The sequence below is a fragment of the Chamaea fasciata genome, unplaced genomic scaffold, assembly GCF_029207755.1.
Source record: "Chamaea fasciata isolate MVZ Bird 193981 ecotype frontalis unplaced genomic scaffold, bChaFas1.0.hap1 SCAF_11, whole genome shotgun sequence".
Lineage (NCBI taxonomy): Eukaryota > Metazoa > Chordata > Aves > Passeriformes > Sylviidae > Chamaea > Chamaea fasciata.
In genome coordinates, this window is record NW_027094096.1 from 12454340 (window position 1) to 12476467 (window position 22128).

General features: G+C 41.6%; 1 protein-coding gene across 1 annotated transcript; it reads left to right on the plus strand.

Moving 5' to 3' along the window:
* Positions 1–3675: 3675 nt before the first annotated feature.
* Positions 3676–21807, plus strand: DIPK2A (divergent protein kinase domain 2A). The gene is made up of 3 exons (XM_066193281.1): positions 3676–4329; positions 16100–16403; positions 18850–21807. Exons 1-3 carry the CDS (start codon positions 3676–3678, stop codon positions 19179–19181), a joined length of 1290 nt encoding a protein of 429 aa, XP_066049378.1. The 3' UTR covers positions 19182–21807.
* The last annotated feature ends 321 nt before the right edge of the window (positions 21808–22128 follow it).

The window sequence follows — 22128 nt, forward strand, 5'->3', positions numbered from 1 at the left end:
TGCAATTTTTATTGGTTAGAGAAAGGCACTCCCTTCCACTAGGAAGATTAACAGACTAACTTAACCCACCTTTATGCTTTCCAGAAGCACAATACTAATTTAATTTTGCCATCAGTAAATGACACAACATAACAAATTAGATTTTCAATCTGCAGAAGGTAGAGCACAGAGCGGAAGTTGTGCTACACATCCTCAGAGAACTGCAAACAGTGTCCCTCTCAGTGTGATGGATGGTTGGTTGGATGGATAGATCCTTTACACAGTCAAGCCATATAGCCAGATTCCTTCAGATATGTTCTATTTTCTGCTCGAGGATCAAATCTGAAAGATGTCAGAGGATACTGAATGTTTGCCCCAACCTGTGGCTGTCCTTCAAACATAAAAAGGGAAAATATTCAGAAATGTCAGGCACGCCCACTGCAGCCCTTGCTGGGACACAGGCTTCTGAACTATGTGTGTGCAGTCAGTCTGATGCATGCGAACATAAATATGTAAACTCTGGGTTAGAAAGGTGCAGAACTTAGAACTGTTCTTCCCAACACATCTTTCAGACCTGCCTGGCTAAAGGGGACAAAGAACCCTATTTTGAAAGTGACAAGGTGATTTGGTGATTCAGTGTGGGAATAAGTGTCTAGACAATTAAGAAAAAAAAGATACTCCAAACTCTTTTTCAGTATGTGCAAGGATTTTGAGATAGCTGCTGTTTTGAACAGCTGCTTATTCTGTAGTTTGAAATAAGAGCTCAGAGTGAAGTGCCCTAGTAAGGGAGAGTCTGTAATCAGACCTTTCAGCAGCGTTTCTGGATTATCTTTTCTTTTTAAACTGTTTAAATTCTGAGCAGTTGTTTGCTTTCTCATTATGAAGGCCTGGATCTATTCAAGTCTTCTTTCAAATCAATATACTAGATAATTTAACATCGTGTGGGACATCTCTGCAGCTGTAGAGCCTGTGATCACCATGAGGCCTCTCGATGTCTCTGAAAACAGTGGGAATATATCATGTCCACTTGTATAAAAGGTCTGTGCATAACTCCAACACACCACTGTTACAGGAGATGTGAAAAATCCCAGGATGGAGGCAGCAATATTAGGTAATTGTTGGAATGGCCCTTCATATAACACAGCAACCTGAGACCCCGTTGCTGTGCTACAGCCCAGCCCTTTGTGAGAACCTGCTGCACATCAGAGAACCTCGTGCACTGGCACTCCACTGCTGGCCTGTGTTTGCATCCCAGTCATTGCAAGCTTTGATGAATTACACTGTCATATTGAATGAAGTCTTCACAGGAAAACTGCTGTAGTTGATTTTAAAGGCTAGTCAGAAGGTGGCAACTCTAGAAAGACAGGAAATGCATGCATTATAATACATTATCTAGTTTATTTTGCATTATCTAGTTTATTTTGCATTCCCCTGCACTTTGAAATGGATCATTCACAAATTAGGGTTTTGAAAACTACAAGATATATCTGTCACTCTTCCAGAATTAACCATATTTTACTCAATTGGTCTCCCTCCTTTGCTTTTTCTTTCCAACTTTGCCTCAACCTTTTTTTCCACATTTTAGTTTTCCAAATGGTTGCATTTTCCCTTCAGTCTCCTTTTTTTCTTTACCCAAAATTCGTAAATCTGTGAAACCAAGTTAAAGACACATTGTGTAGAAAGGCAGCCTCCACCTTCCCTTATCCCTCACAAACAACCCCCACGGTCTCCAGTGAATGCCAGTGAAACCAGAAATAGCTACAGAACAAGTTTTCTGATCTCTTTAGAAACAGCAGATTTATTTGTTTATGAATTTGCAATGTCAAACGCTTTAAGAACACATTGTTGTTGAAAGAGCGCATTAAACTATTTAAATGATTCTTTGTACTTTAAAATGTTTTCATCTAGTAAAGATTAAAATATTCTGTTCGTGTTCAGAAGGATCAAGCTGTTTCCCTATAAATGAGCAAATGAGAAAGCTTGAAAAAAAAGCAATGCAGAAAATAAACATTAATTCAGTATATTTGTTTATATTTGGATTTGTTAGTGATTTAATAACATACAGACTAGATATTGTTAGATGAAAAAACCCCACTACCAACATTTAAAGACCAAACGTGTTTAGCTAGTGAGTTTGGAGTTTCTATGCACAAAAAAACCCCAGTTCATCTTTCAGGATCAATTATGATTTTTTGAAATATGGCATCAAGCAGTGCATCCGCTAATGCAGACTTGAAGTAAGGGAGATGACATATATTTATGTATATACTTCTTTTGTAATGAACCCACTGGTTTGTAGACCAGAATTTGCTGATGGAATGTTTTGACCCTACCAGCAGCATTTAACAAGGCATATTGAAACAGATAGAGTCAGTGACAAATCTCACTATGAGAAATACTTTAGACGAGACACGGAAATATCAAAACAGAGTACAGGAGGATATCATTACATGCCAGCATAAAAAGACAAATTTATGTCCAATATTCTAGATACTAAGCACCGAAATTTTTGTACAGTGCATATAAAATAACTGGAAATTATGCAGTCTGCAACAATTTTTTCCCAACGACCATACCCCTACTGTACTTTTGGGACTGAACAGGTAATAAAGAGAGTTACTTCTCACTATATGAAGGCTGTCTTTAACTTGTGAGAGCATAGTGTCAGATGAGATTAAGATTTGCACCCTTTTTCTTTATCTCTGTTACTCTTGTGCGTTAGTTTATAGAATGGCTCCTAGCTGAGGCAAGTGCCGGTGACAGCACTCCCAGAGACGTAGCGGAGGCACCCGCACAGCACGGTGCGTTCCTCAGCTCGGTGACCGGACGGCTCTTCTCCCCGGAGTGGGGACAGGGCGAATGCATTTCAAAGAATGGGGTGCAGAGGGTCAGATGAAACGAGACACACGAACTGCCCCTTGCCAAGCGCGAGGAAAGAGAGAACCTATCCCGTGGCACCAGCAAGCCAAGCTGGGATGCGGCGGGACCCGTGAGGGCGGGGGCGCGGGCAGGGACACGGGGAATGGCGGACACTGCTGGGGCAGCACGGCCGTCCCGGGCCGGCCTCGGGCAGGGCGGTTTCCGCGGGCACCGGGCGAGCGCTGCAGCCGCGGGCGGAGCGGGGGCGGACTCGGGGGACAGACAGGGACAAGGCAAACGCAGCCATACGCAACATGGCGGCGCCAGCCCCGCGCCCCCTCCCACGGCGGCCCGAGAGTCCGGCGGGGCCGGGGACCGAGGGGGGCGGGAAGGGCAAGCGCCCCGCCCCCCGCCCGCGTGGAGGCCCCGCCCCAGCACCGGGATGGGGCGGAGAGGGGGCGGGGCCGCACGGGACAGCGTCGCGTCACGCTCAGCCAACAGCTGGCGGCCGGCGGCGCTCGCGCTAGGCCCCGCCTCCGGGGGCGTGTCCAGCGGCGGGCGGGGGAGGAGCCCCCCGGGGCGGGGGGGGGGCTCGGCGGCGGCGGGAGCGGCGGCGGCGGCGGCGGAGCCCGAGCCCCTCCCCGGGGGCGGGTCCGCCCGGGCCCGCGCGCTGCAGGCGCCGCCCCCCCTCCCCCTCCCCGCCGGCCCCTCAGTAACTTGGCCGCCTTTTATCGGGCGGGCGGCGAGGCGGGGAGTTTATTGGAGCCGGAGCCGCGGTGCGGCCGGGGCGGGCAGCGAGCTCGGCGGAGGGCGGGGGGCCCGGCGCGGCCCGGGACGATGCTGCGGCTGGTGTCGCTGAAGTTGGGGCGGCTGTACCGCTACGTGAAGCTGGCGGTGCTGGGCAGCCTGGCGGCGGCGCTGGTGCTGAACACGCACTCGCTGCTGGCCTCGCTGCAGCGCAACGAGCTGTCGGAGCGGCGCTTCCTGCAGCTCAATAAGTGCCCGGCCTGCTGGGGCACCAGCTGGTGCCGCAAGTTCCTCAACGGGCAGCTGCGGCTGGAGAGCTGGGGCCGCCTGCGCCTGCTGGACTTCTTCAACGTGAAGAACGTGTACTTCGCGCGGTACGGGGAGCCCCGCGAGGGCTCCCGCCGCGTCGTGCTGAAGCGCCTGGGCTCGGCACAGGAGCTCGCCGACATCGACACCAAGATCTGCCGCCGCGCCACCGGCAGGGGCCGCTGCGACCTGCTGCAGGCGCTGCCCGCCACCGAGTTCGCCAGCCTGAACGGCGACGTACGGCTGCTCACCCCCGGCGCCGTGGAGGGCTGGTCCGACCTGGTGCACTGCCCCTCGCAGCGCCTGCTCGACCGCCTGGTGCGCCGCTACGCCGAGACCAAGGACTCGGGCAGCTTCCTGCTGCGCAACCTAAAGGACTCGGAGCGCATGCAGCTCCTCATCACCCTGGCCTTCAACCCCGAGCCGCTGGTGCTGCAGGTAAGCGCGGCTGGCAGTGCCCGGGTGTGCCCCCGCCGGCGCTCCCGGCGCTGCCCGTCCCGGCGGGATCCTCGCCGGAATGGCCCTTCCTGCCCCTCGCCGTGTCTGCGGGCGGGGGCCGAGGGCTGCCGGGCAGCTGGCCCCAAACCCCGCCGGATCGCGGGGGCCGCCGCTGGCTCTGTGCCCTCACCGGCACTGCTGCAGCGGTGCCGGCAGGGCGGGCTGAGCAGAGGGTCCCCGGTCCCTGCCTCCGGGCAGGAGGCATTTCTTTAGCTCACTCAGCCTGATCAGCTCTCCTCCTTCCTTCCTCCCTCAGAGACTGCGTGTGTTTTGCCGATTTGCCGTCCTTATCAGGGCTTGAACTGCATCCCCATCCCGCTGTGCCGTCGGGTACCGCAGGAGCGTGCGGATCAGTGCTGGAGGGTGATGCTCTGCTGCCTTGTGCCGTTCGCGCAGTTCGGTGTCAGCGTGTTCCACAATTCACACATTCACAGGCAGCTCTGGGTGCCCGTGATTCATTTCTTAGGGTCTAGTTTAAGAGGGAGTGCGTAGACGCTGTGCTGCGATGCTGTTGTGCTTTCCTTGTCAGAAACTGACTCATGTGCTATGTCATGTTCTTAATGTGAACTAAATATAGTTAATGCTGGTAAAAATTAGAGGTAGGTATTTGTAGCCTGAAAATAGACCGACAAATAAATGAACAATGTTCTCTTTTCAGTGATTGTATGTTCTGTAGTCTTTAATTAGGGGGATGGGTTATGTGCACACACTGGAATTTCGTGCTTTAATATGTTATATAAATTTTTAGGTAAAAAATTTGTAGGAAACTTCTATTCTGTGGCACCAGTCAGTTGTTTCTATTACATTTCTGTTTAGATGGGTAGCTTTGCATTTTGGTTTTTAACATTATCAAGGGAACTCCCAAGTGTGCCTTTAGCATGTAGGTTTGGAATCAAAACTGTTTTGTCTAACTGCTGAACTGTCGTTGCCTTTATCCAACCTATGATTAAAATAATATTTGCAAATATGTTTTGAAAACACTACCTCATGATTACTATTAACATCTGCTGTTTCTCTAGTGAGAGGCCAAGAAATGCTCAAAAAGCAGTGCTGCAGGCGTTACCCTCCAGAAAGTTTGCTTACTGGCTAATTTCTAGAAAATCAGTGTACGAACTTAATTACAAATATGTTTTTCGGTAGTATGCCTTCTGCCCTGCAGTCTCTCCATGTCCAGCTCTTTAGTTTTGCTTTCAAAGTGTGTTTCCAGTTTGCTTCTCAGCAGACTTGAGGGTACAGTAAGTCTCCCATTTTGCCGTGAAGTTCCTCCTGAGCACAGTGAGAAGGAAACTCCACTTAAGTAGGAAAATCAAAACTGCTTCAGTCTGCTGAGTATATTCGGAAATTCTTTGAGAAGTGATTTGTTTTGGCTGCGTTTCATACAGCTTACTTTTTTGCTTTTCAACAGTGGTTCCAACATATTGAGTGTAGACCTCGATGGCCAGAGAACAGCTGTGTTTCTTCATAATTCTTTACAGACAAAGGGTATGGCACGCTTGTGGCACTTACTGTAATGGGCTGGATCATAAATGATGGGCAGTGGGTTGAGTAGGAGCCTTGATTCCTCTCAGCTTCTTGTTGAAGTGTAGATGAGTCCTGAGATTGCCAAGCAAATGTGTTAAAGAGAAGAAAATCTTGGGCGGACTTGAGCACACTGCTCGACTTTTATCTTAATAAGGATGCAGCTGAGAGCAGAGCAGGTCAAATTCGTGGGAAGTGAGGCAGCCTTTACCAGTTTCAGAGTGAAGTAAAGCAAGTCTGTCCCCTTTTAACAGACCAAAAGTGTTTCATGGGGTCCTGTAAATTGTGATCTTTAGGCATATCTTGGACAATATTTCTGGGGAGGTTCAGGCCAGCTTTGTGTCCTTAAACACTCCTGGTGGTTTCTCCAGAAGAGTGTTAATAACTTTGGTTTTTGGGTACTCGAGGTTTGAAGACCTTCCCTCAAACAGGAATGAAATATGTAAAATATGTGAATCTATATGAACTCTTCCCATTCCATAGTATTCCAGGTTTAGTCTCCATCTGAGAAACGTGTAACTAAACGCGTAATTCTGTGTTCTGCAGCTCTTGGAACAGCAACATGCCGGACACTCTGAGAGGTGGTTACTTTCTGACTGCTGAGAAGGTTGTCTGTGTTGGTACATAACATTTGTAAAACATTCTATGGTGTAGTTTCTGTAGTATGGATGAAGGCAGGTAGTGCTATGGACATGAAACTTGTAGGCTTGTTTTAGAAATCAGCTGCTTCCAAGGAAAAAACCCTGCATGATGTTGTATGAAGAATCAGATTTTAATTTAAAATAAAGCAATCAATAAATTGATGCATTTAACTCATGCTGTCTGTCACCAGAGGGCACAAGGAAAAATATTGCTTGTTTTTGCCTCGAGCCTTTAGTGGAACACTGCAGTGACTGAGCACTGTTACTCATAACAGTTTTGGTTTAGAAGTGGAGATAATGTCTAAACTCTTGGTGTACAGTGCATGCAAGTTCTGTGTTGCTTAATAGTGTTATAGACAAATGTAAACAGGCAATTTAGTAGGAATTCAAAGCTTGATCTTTCATTTAAAATAGAAAATTCACTGTAGTTGTGTACAAGAGCCAGCAATTTGTGGATTATGGGGCTTTTCATCAGAGACTGGGATTTTAGCATGAAGGCTGTGCAGAGTATGGATTATTCCTGAAGTGGTGTTGCTTGTGAACTGCATTGTCACAAGTGATTTGCAGCTTCTGCTGTGAGAATTTTTCAGGCGGGGCTTTAACCCATAGGATGATACTAGTGTTCAGGGATTTGTATAAAAAGCAAAGCACTGCACAGTTTAGTGTAGATTACATATTGTAATCCTAACTCACTATTTGCATTTTTTGTAACTTTCTTGTTAACCTTCTTTGTTAGCACTTATATATTGTGTAGGTGTACTCGGGGAAGAACTCAGCCCCTTTTGTGATTTTACTTTGTTAAGCAAATGGAATGACAGTATTTTTCAAGTACAGTTTGCATTTTTTGGAGGGTATTAAAATACTAATTTTTCTTCTGTGGAATCTTGCTAAACTGCTCACTAATTAAATCCCCTCACAATTTTCATCTGAATTCTCATTTGAACCAGAGAACTTACAAGCTAAAGATTTAACTTCTGATAGGTTTGGGTTTTTTTCATCTTCCCTCCTAATAGTTCTTTTCTGTAATAAAAATGAATACCTTTCAGTAAAATAAGGTTAGGTTTGTAATCAAGATGCTACATCTAAAGTATTTCGTATAGGCATGAATGGCTTATTTGGACAAAAGCAATAACTAAACTTGTTGCTGTTTCAACTTATTCAATGACAAACAGAGTGTTTTAAATGGGAATCACCTGGAGGATAGGGTCTATGCATGGCATCCCTTTTCTAACTGATTATGATCATGGTGTGCATCAAACACTTGCAAAGATAAGTTGCCTGAAGTTGCCTTAGGAATAAACTGAAAAATGGAAAAAATAATTTGGATTAGAGACTGAGTGCAGTGTGACTGTTCACTCTTGCAGAATTCATTGTGGATGTAAGCAGGTTTTTCCTTGTCCTATGACTTTCTATAAACCACCCAGCTTTTAGCTCATCTTGTAAAATAGATGTAGTGGAGAAGGTTTTTGCGATATTTTCAACCAAGATATCTGCTTAAATATTGGATTTTATTCAGCTTTATCAAGTAACTTGTTTAATTTTTATCTTCACTTACAAGTTGGAGCATAAACTTGCTGTTAATAGAACTGAAAGGTGTGATACCTCATTTCTCATAGAACTCCTGCACTGATCCCTGTCAGCCTCCAGATTTCCTCTTTGGAGGCGCTGTGGGAGTCTCCTGACAGCTTTGGATAACAGTTCCTGTGCTGCTGCTGTGGTGCCACTGTAGCTGCCTTGCAGTGAGCCGTGGTGTGCAACCCCGTGGTGTCTGACACATTCTGCCAGTGGCAGAGTTTTAAGTTTTGTACTTAAACACTAACAGATCCCCCAAACAAGTCCCCCAAATCCTTGTTCTGGGAGTTAGGGAAAGTACAGTGTGACTCAAGACTGCTGAAATAAGAAATTGTTTCTAGATAAGAAAGCTGTTTTTAAGTCAGGTGGTTGTATTTCTCCTAAGATCTTACACTTACCTGAAAAGACAGTTTACATCTGTACTGGCAAAACTGAAATGCAGGATTTATAAATTGTTTTGGTAAAAGTGCTTCTAGAGCTGGTCTTGCAACCTTCAGTCTTGACTTTGTGTTGGCTGTGGTGTTGGTTTACAGTATTGCCAGGTGCCATATGAAGATGTCAGTTGTGTTTGCTTTGTTTGCAGAGTGCTGTGGTTTAACCCCAGCTGGGAACTCAGCCCCACAGCTCTCTCCCCTCACTCTGCCCTGGGGAGGAGAACTGGGAGAGTAGACGTGAGAAAACTTGTGGGTTGAGACAGTTTAGTAAGAAAGCAAAGCCAAACAAGGGTTTTGTTCAGCAGTTCCTGTGGGCAGGCAGGTGCTCAGCCATGGCCAGGACAGCAGGGCTCCATTCCATGGAATGGTGATTTGGGAAGACAAATGCTGTCACTGTGGATGTGTGTCCCTCCTCCTTTCTTCTCCTTCCCCCAGCTTCACATGCTGATCACGGTGTCATATGGAATGCAATATCCCCTGGATCAGCTGGGGTGAGCTGTCCTGGCTGTGTCCCCTCCAAGCTTTTTGTGCCTCTCCATTGCCCTGGCAGGTGGGATGTGCAGCAGGAAAGGCCTGGGCTTTGTGTAATCACTGCTCAGCAATGACCAAAGCATCCCTGAATTACCAGTGCCGTTTCCAGCACAAATCCAAAACACTCACGATACCAGCTACTATGGAAAAATTTAGACCAGGACATAAAGCAAACTTGCTTGAAATTTGCTCACATACTTTGCAATTAAAATAAAATGCTTGTGTATAATGAAGATTTTTTTCAAACTATAGAAGGAATCTGTCAATTAAATCCAGAGTGCATTAATGCAACTTTGTCTCGAGCTGTAGCTTTTAACAAGCTGTTTAAATGAACATTCTTCAAAGAATGATGCGGAACATTTGTACCTTGTATGTAAATTACAAGTCTCAAGGACTTTTATTTCTCTGACTAAGAGAAATACCAATCTCCATGTGCCAAATAGCAGCGTTTCTGCATTTTTAATAGACTGTAAATCATTGCCCCTCCCTCAGATATGGTTTTAGCTTTCTAAATGCTTAAGCTTAATGACTTTATTTTTCTCACAGCTTCTGATCGTTCTTATTCCTTGTGGGGGGGGGAAAAGCAAAACAAAACGAACCCAACAGCTGTATCTCTATTCCTAGTATAATTACTCTGTCTGAACAGTCTGTTGCCACATAACCTAAAATTCTTCTGGTTTCTCTACATGTCGTTGTTGGGCTTTGTTTGGTTTTGTTATGGGAAGAGCAATAGTTGACATCTGGTAAACATATATTAAAACTTTTCCTGATCAATTTGAAACATTTTCTTGCACAGAATTCACTCAAAGTAGCAATTCAGCCAAATGTTCACAAAATCTTTTTGCTGATCCATATATAAGAAGTAAATGGGCAGATTCCTCTTTTCTCTTTTTTCATACACACTCTTCTAATCATAAGTTATTTTCTGTAGTTCTATTCTAAATACGTTAGTAGAATGTAGAATGGCAAGTTAATTTTAATACTTGGTACCCTTTAAACTTTCTTCATGACTGGATTTGGTGTTTCTGTTCCATAATTGTGATGCCATAAACCAAGCAGAAGATTTAAGGTGGTTTTCTGCACTACCTGACATGTCCTTGGGTGGACTTGTGTTATTGAAGTCCTGGCTCATACAGATACTAGGCTTTTAATAGACTGAATTTCCAGTGTGAACCTTTTTAAAGGGAATGAAAAATTGTTCTCTGTTGAATTAAAATTGAGTGGCCTCATGTTACAAGAATGTTCCACTGATGTGGTTGTATTGAAAACTGAAAAATCATTTTTTGCAGTGACATATGACTGTACATGTTAGACCAGAACTGGCTTGTACTTGTCATGTTAACTGTCATATTTAATTATGTTCCTTAAGTTATCAAAACTATTTTCATCCTTCTTTTGTAGTGAAAATTCCCTAGAGTGAAAACATGTAGGGTGAATTATAAGGGATACTTTAAAATAGTGTAGAAATTCTTGAAGTTATTTTGGGGTGTCTATTATGATGAATGGCTGTCTGACTTTAAAGGCTGCTGGGAAGTCACTGTACAGACTTAAATAGAAATTCTCTTGAGAAATTCTCACTCTTGCAGTTTTCAGTAGCAGAAAAAAAGTTGTTACCCCACATTAGAAACCTTACAGCACCGATGTTGTTCTGGTATGTCAGATGTATAGAGGGAGTGTGTTTTAATTCCCTGAATTAAGTAATCGAGGCTTTGTTTGAGACTCCAATTTTGCAAAGTAGCTTTAAAAATAAGGCCGTCTCTGCTAAGACTCCTTTATAGTGATGTATTTCAGGCTCATTGCTGATGAGAAGTAAATACACAGTGATAATTTTCATCTGTTGCAAATTGAATCTGAAAAAACTTTCATGAACTACAAACCAATTTGAACAGGTGACAACCAATAATGACATTAAATTTACTTTACTATGGCTCTTGAGTATAATCGTTGTTCATTAATCTATTCGGAAAAGAGGCATATCTCTGCTGACAATGTGAAATACAATTTCTGCAGCTGAAGTGTCCATCTTAACAGCTGAGTATTTAGAGTTTTGTGTATTTTTGGTGTGAACCTCTTGTTGGCAGGAATTGTACGTAGTAACTGGTTGAAATGTAGTCAGACTTGAACAAAAGTCAAATAAATTCAAAAAAACGTGGTTTCAATGGGAACACCAATATCTGGAGTACTCAATGAAATCCATTGTGCATGCTGTGTGTGTAGGCTATATATGTGTATCTTCTGTGGGAGTTCTTGGTAAATGTTGAATGGTGTGGCATAGAGTTGAGAATTACACGGTTTTCATTGTACTCACTAGCATTCAAAAAAACATTTGAATATGTATCCTTCAGAATGCAGATCAATTCCTGACAAAAGGACGCATCTGTGTTTAGACTGTCCTTTGACACTCCTTTGATCTGAAGAACATCATGGTAAAATCTGCTGTCCAGCTCTTCATGGTTCCAGAGCTTTGCTTATTTGCCTTGGATACTAATACAAGTGCTGGTTTTTTTTTTTCACACCGCAGGATCAGCGGTAGTCTGAGAGAGAACTAATTTTCCTTTTGAGGAAGAGCATGTTATTTGAATTCTCCTTGCCCTGCACGTTTGTGCCTGGGCAGATGCAGTTCATCAGGGCGATTTTGTGAAGGTATCAGGTGTCGTTTTGCTGTGAAGTTCTCAGGGTCCTACGGAGAAAAGTCCCCTCTCTGTTCGTGTGTCTTTTTCAAAATTTCATCACATTTAAGATGTAGCTCTTTCTTTGGGCAGGTTTTGTGTGGGGTGCTTTTCCTGAGCTGGAACTTATTTTTTGCAAACATTGGAGGTGACAAATAGAGCATCTTCTGGAATAGTTTTGAAAATGAAAAGCATGGTTTTTAGTGGTATAGTAGAACAAAAATGTCAGTGGTTCAGTGTCAGTTACTTAAACTGGTTTGGCTTTTTGGTCTTGATTATGAGAATGAATTATATGCTTCATTATGATAAACTAATATTCTTGTAAGTGTTTAATTCAAAGGGGATTTGTGTTCCTGCAGGATACAATAGGCCTTATCAGCTTCGAACTGGTGATTCTTCCCTGCCTGATCTAATTCACAGCTCTGTACAAAAAGCACTGGCACTTTTGTGTATCTTCTCAGGTTTAGACAGATGGAAGTGAGGAAGACAAATGCACTGACAGTGTGTTTTGTGCTTCAGTGAAGTGCTAAATTTGCTCAGTTAATTCTTAATATTTTATTCTGAGACTACAGTGTATTTTTTAAAGGCATAAATGCACTATTATTCTTTCAGGAACAGTACGTCCACTGTCCCTTTGAAAGGATTTGTTTAGGTTTTTAAGCCTTGCTTAGAGAGATTTTGGAGCTACACTAATTAGAGCAAGCAAAGTATGTTTTGGGGGTGTGTCACTGGGAATGGAGATAGCGGAAGTTTTTGGCTTCTTTACTGTTTTCCATCTTTCTGTTAGAAGATTATACATATTTGTCTGAAAACAAAGATAATGTTAATGGGGGGAATCTTACTAAGTTACCTGTTTTTAGATTTTCATATGCAGTACTTTATTTTAAAACACTTAAAAAATTTTAATTGTCTGTGGTTTCCATGGCATTTGTGTGTGTGTTCGCAGATAGAATGTGAGTGGGTGCATCAGAATCAGATTCTTTTGTCAAACAGCTGTTTCTGGTTTTAAACAAGCGCTTAGTTTTTTACCTTGATTATCAAATGCAGGTTTTTAAGTCTGCAAATAGCATATTCAAGTACAAAATTATCTAATTAAATATGCAGACTAGTAAAATAAAACCTAAAATAAAGTTACTTGTTATTCCCCAGAAATCAGATTTTTGACAGTGATCTAAGAAGTTTTTTGTTTCTAAATGCACCTTGTTCATGGAAAACATGTTTATTAATTATATAAATCTGTTTTCATTTCTTACTGGCTTTCAGAATTTTAATACATGAACCAAAAAATCCTTGTCAACTTAGCTGCAGTTTCCTCTTAGAAAACAGCTTTCAAAATAGAATGGTACAAAAAGTTACAAACCGCTGCTTGCAAAGACAAGAGATCTGCACTTCAATTAATATTCTTGTCAAATTCACCAAGTGAATATAAAAACTACTGAATGAGGCACTTGTACATATTTTTATCCCCTTCTTCCGCTACTGACTTGGGTAATGAAGTGTAGATGTGGCTGTTACATGCCAGTTGGAAGGGAGCCAAAGCAGAGATGTTGTTTGTACATGTGCAGATGTTGGCAGGATTCCCCACACTCCTGTTGTCAAAAGATGTTTTTATTGCCACAGCGTTATAAACGTATCTGTTACAGCGTGGCATACAGATATTCTACTGGTAACATGAAGGTGTGCACTTGTGAATAAACCAAACTGCTCCTAGAGTTTCTTGTCTGGAATGAAATTCAGCATACATGGGGCAGGAAGCATAATAGATGTGTGCGGAAGATCAGTGACTAAGGCAGTACTTTGAAAATCAGTTTAATCCATTACATAAATCCCTGCTGCTGCTGGAAAGGGAAAGTCCTCCTAGCTCCTTCCCACTTCTGCACCCAGCTGTGGAGGCCTTCTCTTTTCCTCTCAGCAGCACATCCTAGCATGAGGTGGTGCTGTGATATGGATCAGGCTCTGATCCAAGGAAGCTCCAGCCCGGCAAGTACCAGCCTTGCTGTCCTGATGATGTGCAGGGGATGGAAATGCGTGGGCTTGCTGGGTTGGGAGGGAGGGACACCTTTGCTTCCAATGGCAGCACATCCTTTGCCAGGTTCAACTGTTTGTGGTTGAATTTGTGTTTGAAAAGGGTGGCAAAGTCATAAGCAGGGCAGGATTGGAGCATAGAAAAGGAGAACTGTGGAGAAGGAGTGGGGTGGGCCAAAGTAATGTTTAAATAAAAATATTTAAGCATCATTGGATTGAGTGCTGAGAAAATGCAGCGATATGAAAATGTCATGCACAGTTAGGGAAGTTAGTTAAGCATGTGTTTATCAGGAAATGTAATCAGGTAACTTTTCTCCAGTTTAAAGAGAAGTTTATATGATGTAGGTAGAACAAATAATTTCTTTTGAGGGACAACAGCTATTTGCTACTTATTGTTTTGGTCCAGGATACAGTCACGATAAATGCTCATGAAATACCTCTTTGGTAACATTTATTGATGCCACAGCCATGTTTTTGTTACATAGTCCTTCAGAATGAGTAAGGAACACAATTAGCACATATTTCATTTGTTGGAAGGTTATTTTGTTAACCACTAAAGAAGTGAAAAAACCCCCAAAAGTCTCTTAACTGTGGAATGTGACACTTGACTTGACCCGAAGTGGTGGCTATTTGGCTGTACTTCTACCTGCATTAATTGCTCTGAACCCTGCAGCTAAATAAACCTGGAGGCTGGATAATGTCTTCCCCATTGCATGGTAGATTTAGTTACTGAGAGAGATTTAGTTCTGCTGAGTTACATGGTATCACAGCTTGAAAATACCATACTGCTCTCAAACCTGTCAAATTAGTTCGTATTATCCTCAGGATTTATCACAACCTGTTTTGCTTACGTGAGTAGATCATGTGATAAAAATAGAGTTGAAGTTCAGACATGCAGACATGTCAAAAACTTTGAACGTGTTCTGTTATTAATATAGCTCTGATGTAATTTTGGCCAGCCAGGAAAGGTGGTTCTTTGTAATGGTAAACATGGTTACTTACCCAGAAACTGTCTTCTAATGTTTCTCACCTTGAAGAGCAGCTTCACGGCTTTTGCCTTAAAAATGGCAAACATTGTCAATTGTGTGTATTAACTATGCTTTTAGTTTCTTCAGGTGTACTATATAGACAAGGTTGGTTATGTTAGGCACCTCTTCCCTGCATGGTCTTGTAGTTCAGACCTGTTCTGCATGGTTTGTTCCCTTCTAGTCTCTTTCCCCAGTTGGCAGTAAATGTATCCTGCCATTGTGGGTTCCAGAAGGTATAAAGCTTTCATTCATCCTGGAACCCACCTTGCTGTTCACCCCAGCTGTGGTAAAATCTTCACTACATCATTACTGCAGAATTGATCGTGAGTGATGTCTGGTGTCACCATAGCAAGGCAGAACATGAGGAAGGAGCATGGGCACATGATGGTGTCTCCTATTAGTTAAATTTGGTGCACACCATAGTCTTAGAGTGCTAACTTCTATAAATTTGGGGTTTCTTAAATAAGTGCTTTTGTAGTTTCTTCCTGTTGCATTCCCATTCAGCATTCCTCTGTAGTTTGGGAGAGTACCTTGTAAGTGCTTGTCTGTTCGTATTGAAGACCGAGGGCACATTCAGCACTGCTGAATTAGGAAAACCATGCTGGTGTTTTGTGGCTTGTTTTGTAATTGCTTGTAGTGTGTCATTTCTATTCAGTCTCCTACGTTAACTTCCAAGAAAGGATGTGTTGGAGACAGATTTTACTGTTGATAAAAATGTTATGTGTCTGTGTGTAATGAACCCATAGAATATATGTAGCAATTAATCAAGAGATAGACTGTTAAGGTATACTAGAAAATTAAGAAACTTCAAAGAAAGCCATCAGCTGGGAAAATGGAAGGGGTGGTGGTGGAGAGAAGGAGGTGCCACTTTTGTAGAGGTCTTTTTCTTTAGGTTATTAAAAGAAATGGTTTTAATTAAAAGATGAAATGCAAAAAATATTTTGATAGGGAGAATACTTGCATTATTACAACAGATGTGTAAAAAAACACCAAGAGGAAAAGATGTTTGGTGAAATTGTGTGTGTAAATATATGTGAGTGTGTGTGTATAGATGGAAAGCTAGATATGGGTTATATATTGTTTCAGGTCATCCAACTTCTTCTCTGTTAATCCAGCAAGGTCTCTTGGTCACATAAATAAATTTTATATTGTTTTTCCTTTCCCTTCAAAACTTCAAAATATATAGATTATTATTTTGATGTATATTTGCAGCATTATCTTCTAAGTTTTATTGAAGAGCCTTGTAAAATCTGTTTTGTATTAATTACCAATTTAATTTTTTTTATGTACAGAGTTTTCCATCTGACGAGGGTTGGCCGTTCGCAAAGTACTTGGGAGCATGCGGAAGAATGGTGGCTGTCAACTACGTGGGAGAAGAGCTGTGGAGTTATTTCAATGCACCATGGGAGAAACGAGTGGATCTGGCCTGGCAATTAATGGAAATAGCTGAGCAGCTGACAAATAATGACTTTGAATTTGCACTCTACCTCCTTGATGTCAGCTTTGACAACTTTGCAGTGGGACCAAGAGATGGGAAAGTTATCATTGTAGATGCAGAAAACGTTCTGGTAGCAGACAAAAGGTTGATCAGACAGAGTAAGTGTCTTCTTCCTCTGCAATATTTAAAGTATGTGTGGTTGTTAAATACATACTTTGTTTGCTTTATAGCTAGACTACTAATTAACAAACGAATTGGCTTTCTTCTGCAATTAGACTACTAATTAATTTGACCAATTTGTCAATTTTGTGAACTGCTGAGCATACCTGGACACTTCTAAGTACAGTAAACCTGCATAAAGTAAGAGGTGGGGGTGAGAAGAGAGAGTGTTGGAGCTGGGTGTGTTAGGACAGGTGAATGAACAGATAGATAAGCAGCCTGGCTGTCTTGGCTGCCTTAGCTAAGATAGAGAGGGGTTTTTTTGTCTTTTCCAGGCACCTGCATAATAATGAAAGTCTAGGAATTCTACTTTCTGTGAATGACAAACACCGTTAGTGCCTGCTTTGCTCTACCCCATAGCCTGACTTTGCTTCCTGTTGGTTCTCTGTAATAATGGAACTGAAGGAATGGGTAGTTCCAGTGCTGTATCCAAATTCATTTTCTTTCTGTCTTGTGAGTAGCAAAAGCTCAAAGCAGTGGCAGCAGGAGAGGTGTTTGACAAAGTGGCATCACATAGGTTTGTATTCTTTTTGAGCTTATAATGAAAACTTACAGACCTAAGGGCTGGAGACATTAAACATGAAACTGGATTCTGCAGAAGTTCATGGCAACAGGCCAAGTGATTCCAGCTTGCTTTGGGTCAATGGGTTTTTTTAAGCTTTGCAAATAGGCTTCATATGTTGTGCTGCAGAATTAACTTTTAGACTGTGTTTTTCTATCTGCACAGTTTTTCCACAAGGAAGTGTGTTTTGGGTTGTTTGGTTGGGTTTTTTCATTAGATTTGTTATATGTTCTCAAGCAGCTTAGATTAAAACTGTATTAGCCTACCAAGGAAACCTTTTAATATATTGAATATCTGGTACATTTACTGTAGAACCCTTTCCTTTCCCTTCCTCTTAAAATAATATTACTGAAGGCTTCATTTTCAGAGCATGTCTGAATTGCTCAGGCAGAAGGATGTCCAGATGAGCTCTGAAAATGTTAATACCTATGTGGAGTAGGAGCAGTAGCTCCTTGCAGAACCTGAATGCTGCAAGTGTCACATCTGTTGTCCCAAGCAGGGTTTTGGTGTGATTTATGATCTAACAATCAAGAACACAGAAAACAAAAGAGGACACAAGAAAATTCTTAGTCTTTGTATAAACTTGTGTCATGGTTGACATGTAATATTGATTTCATGGATCTTTGGGAAAGTTCCATTAGACAATCTGTCCAGTGTGATCAATATGCCTGTTTAGATATTTCAATATGTACCTTCTGTCCGGTTGCACTGTGCAGTAACACCTAATTGTTCTCTGTGTAGGATGTCATATTTGAGTTTGCTGAAGCCCATTATTCCCATTCTCCTTTGCTGGCTTTTTTTTTCCACATTGAATTTGCTGCTATTTCTACAGATCTTACATCATGTTTTTATAGTTTTAGCTGTCATCCTTCAGTGCTTTTTTTTTTTTTTTTTCCCTAAACTGACTTTCAGTGTGCCATGAATGAGAAGACCAATAGTCAGCTCAGAGACTAGCCAAGCACAGATTAATTTTACTTTGTACCTCACACTGCTAAGAGAGATCTGCAAAACTGTGGGACTCCATAAAGACCTCTTCTCAAAGCTGGCAGCAGTCTGGAAACTTAAGGTGAAAGTTTCCTAACAAAAAGCAATAAGAATGCAGGAGAGCTCACACTTAATAACCTTTTAAGTATTGTTACTGCGTGAGGTATTTTACGTAAATCAGGTTTCAAGTTAAAAAAAGCTGTGACAAGGAGAAGGGTCTGTACATGTACATAAATGCCATTTGTGATGTTGAATTTTAGTTTTTTCAAAGATTGTAAGTAATGTTTTATATTCTTGCTGGTTACTGCCATGTCAAAAGTAGGATAGAAGATAAAGTTTCAGAAGTTTTTAGCATTTGCTTTGTAACGCTTTTTAGTCTTTGGTAGACCACTTGCCAGCAGTAGTTTCCAGGGCAACTGGAGAACCCAAATCTATGTTGCTAAAATAAATCCATGCTGCTTGTTTGTTTTTCTCTCAGCTTTGGCTCTGGATTGTTCTCTTGTACTTGTTCATGCTACATTTTTTCCTCTGGGTATGTGTGAATGTAGATTTCATGTGTTTACTGTGCTGCTTTTTTTTCCTGCCCTCTCTTTGCAATCTATTTTGCTCTCTTTCTTTCTTTCCCTTATGTTTTGTTTTGCCAGGACCATTTCAGCAGAAGGATGTATCAGACTGTCAGATGCCGTTTAAGGCTCGAACATTTCTGAGTTTAAACAAAACTGGTTTGTAGTTTAAATATTACCAGTTTGCTGTGTATTGAGCTTCTGATTGTATTCAAACACACACAGGGTCTTTCCTCCCCTCTCTCACTGGTTTTCCTGTCTCCTTGTATCTCACAGATAAACCTGAGAACTGGGACGTGTGGTACGAAAGCAAGTTTGATGACTGTGATAAAGAAGCTTGTCTGTCCTTCTCTAAAGAGATTCTTTGTGCTCGTGTCACTGTGGACCACAACTACTATGCCATTTGTCAGAACCTTTTGTCCAGACATGCCACGTGGCGGGGCACCTCGGGGGGGCTGCTGCACGACCCCCCAGCTGAGATTGCCAAAGACGGGCGGCTGGAGGCCCTGCTGGACGAGTGTGCCAACCCAAAGAAGAGGTACGGCCGATTCCAGGCTGCCAAGGAGCTCCGGGAATACCTTGCACAGCTCAGTAACAACGTGAGGTAGTCCACAGTGAAATTCTTTTGCAACACTGGCTGAAACACTATTGCAAAGACACATAGAAAACAGAAGTTTTGGACTCCTGTGTTAAAAAGAGAGAATAAAAAACCCTAGTTTATCAGTTTTCTAAATACTGTAAAAATAGAATTTTATGGTGTTACAATGTTTCTTTGCAGACAAACAAGGTACTTACTGAATTAAAACTTGAGCTACTATTGACTGTCCTCCCTAACTGTTTAAAAGGGAATAGGTCAAAAAAGACTGTGATAGCTTAATTGACAGCTTGTGTGTCAAAGGGTACTTTACATAAAACTGCATTAGTGTCACAGTTTTGTGAAACTGATGTTCTTACTTGGAAAGTCAAGTTAGGCTGGTGGCCTGTTTTAAAGGCCTTTTCCTGACATCATTGTCTCATTTTTGTGTTTGTTTAAACACCTTGAAGTGGCATTTACATCCAGGTAAATCTAGCTGTCTGCATTTTTTCAAACTGAACAGGCTTTCATGTTAATACTGTGCAGAACATTCTTACTGTGAGTGCAGGATTCCCGAGTTTACTGTCTGATTTTAGGGGGTTTTACACTGTATTTTACTATGCTTAGACATTGTGGTTTGTTTTTTTAAGATCATCATAAGCTCAAATTTCACACAAACTAACATTCATTTAATGTCTTCTGTGGTTCTGCCATTGGAAATATCACTTAATGTAACTATTGTACAAAACTTACCCTTCATGCCAGTATATACACATGGCTCTAACAGGAAATCATGGTATGAGCGAACTCTTATTTTTAACAGACATAACTTGAAAATTGGAAAGACACTACAATAAAAAGATCTGTGTTAATTTAAATTGGGGATAGAAGATTCTCTAAAAATAATAAATCACTAGTCTGGTGTAGTTTAAGTATAAGCCAAAGAAAATGGTTTTGTTCATTAGTTTTTGAACATATAGTAAACAAAGAATGCTATACTGTAGTGAAACTAATAATTTTCAAAATTCAGATATTGATGGTTCTTGGTTACTTTCTGAAGAACTTCTAAAATTTATGTGTACTTACGCTAGAGAAAACCCTAATTTGAATAATAATGTCAAGCAAGTTAGCAGTTTGTTTTGCATCCTTCCCAAGTGTGTTGAATGGAATTTTCTGAATATTCATTTTCTGGTTTACCAGTAATCTGTACTCACTCTAGGTACCTTTTCTTGAACTAAGTTTGACTATTCCCAGTACAATTGAAATTGACTTGTTGAGGTTTGTGTAAATATGGAATTGTTCTCATAAATCACAGTTTTTATAAAAGCCTCAGTTACTGCTACAGGAACTCACTTGAAAGCTTTCTCCTCAGTTTTTGGTTTTGCCTTTTTTTTTTTTTTTTCCAACTACTATGCTTCATTTTCTTGAAATCTTGTTCATACAAAGATACTCTTAGGAAATGTGTGCATATTACTTCTAGTAACAGTAATGAAGGACACTAATATTTCTTAAATGCATCTATAAAACACTATTTTGTACAAGTTTGACTTAATTCTGAGCAAGGTAATGTGTGCTACTTCCAAGAGCTGAGCTGCTCTGCCTCCTGTACTGCATGGAAGCCTGGTGGAAATTGTTCTGCAAGTGAGGAAAATGACAAACTCACTTACTTGCCCTCCTTTCTCAAAGCTCAGAGTGGAGCCACACGGAGATGCAGAGTGCTCCTTGATTTCTTAGGTCACTGTATTTTGAGGACACAGTTTAATGGTGAGCATGATGGTGGTGCTGGGTTGCTGGTTGGACTTGATGATCTTAAAGGTCTTTTCCAACATTAAAGATTCCATGATTAAGGATATTTTAGAATTTGAAATTCTCACTCTTATGTCATCATTGTCTCTGTAGTTTTAATTTGTTCCCAGTCCCTTGTCTTGTTTTCTGAAGTTAGAGTGCTCAGTGCAGCTTTTAATTTTAATTTCTCCCCTCATTTGAACAGTTTTATGTGCTTGTTCTGGCACAAGCTGTTGGAGAACGTTCATGTTACTTTTCTTCATAAAATCCACTTATTTGAAGAAAATAGACTAACCCTCAGACTAGGTACTACCACCCTACCATAAAAGCCTTGACTTACCACTACAGTTGATTTTTAAATTCTACCACATTTCCCAAAGAGAGAGTGGACTATGATTGTTAAAGTTGTGAAAGAAACAAACACTGCCAGTTTTGGTTACTACTTGAGACAGTTCTGTAACTGTCAGAATGTTCTCGTAGATTTTGTTTGGGGGTTTAGTCCCTCCAGTTACTAAAGCCGCTTGTAAAAGGAGCTTGGAAGTTAAAGGAAAATAAACCCCCCCAAAACCCCACTACAGCAAAAACACTACAGGGAAAACATTGTGGAGAGCAATAAATCTTGTTCCATTTGCACCTGTCAGATATTTATTGTACAATAACGATTTATATTTTTAGTCATTGCCCATTATTATTGATGAACATGGTGAAATATTTTTGAATGAGATGTTTGGGGTTTGTATGTGCATTAAAATTGTCCTTTTGTACTGTAAGTTACTGTTTGTTTGGAATATTTTATCAAAATTGTCTCCCTGTGCCTTTATATTACAAGAAAGTTGTTTCTGCAACTTCTAATGATATTAATAAAGAATACTTTAAGAACCTCATCTCATCTATTCATTTTCAGATCAGGAAGTCTTTTATGATTGTCTTAAGTCTAGTGTAGGAGAAGTGAATACGCGTGACCTTGCCCCTGATAAGTAAGAGCTATATCCAATAAAGATAAGTGTGATAAAAGGGAGTGGGTAAGCTGGTGAGGGGAGAATCACAATAAAGAAGAAGGATCCTGAGGAGAGAGGATCACTGCTGTGAGGTCAGTCTGGGTCTGCAGTTGGAGCCTGTTGTTGGAACCTGCAGCCCCAGTCTAGCTGGGTAAAAGCCTGCAGTCAGAGTCTGCACACTGATCCCTGCAGTCAGAG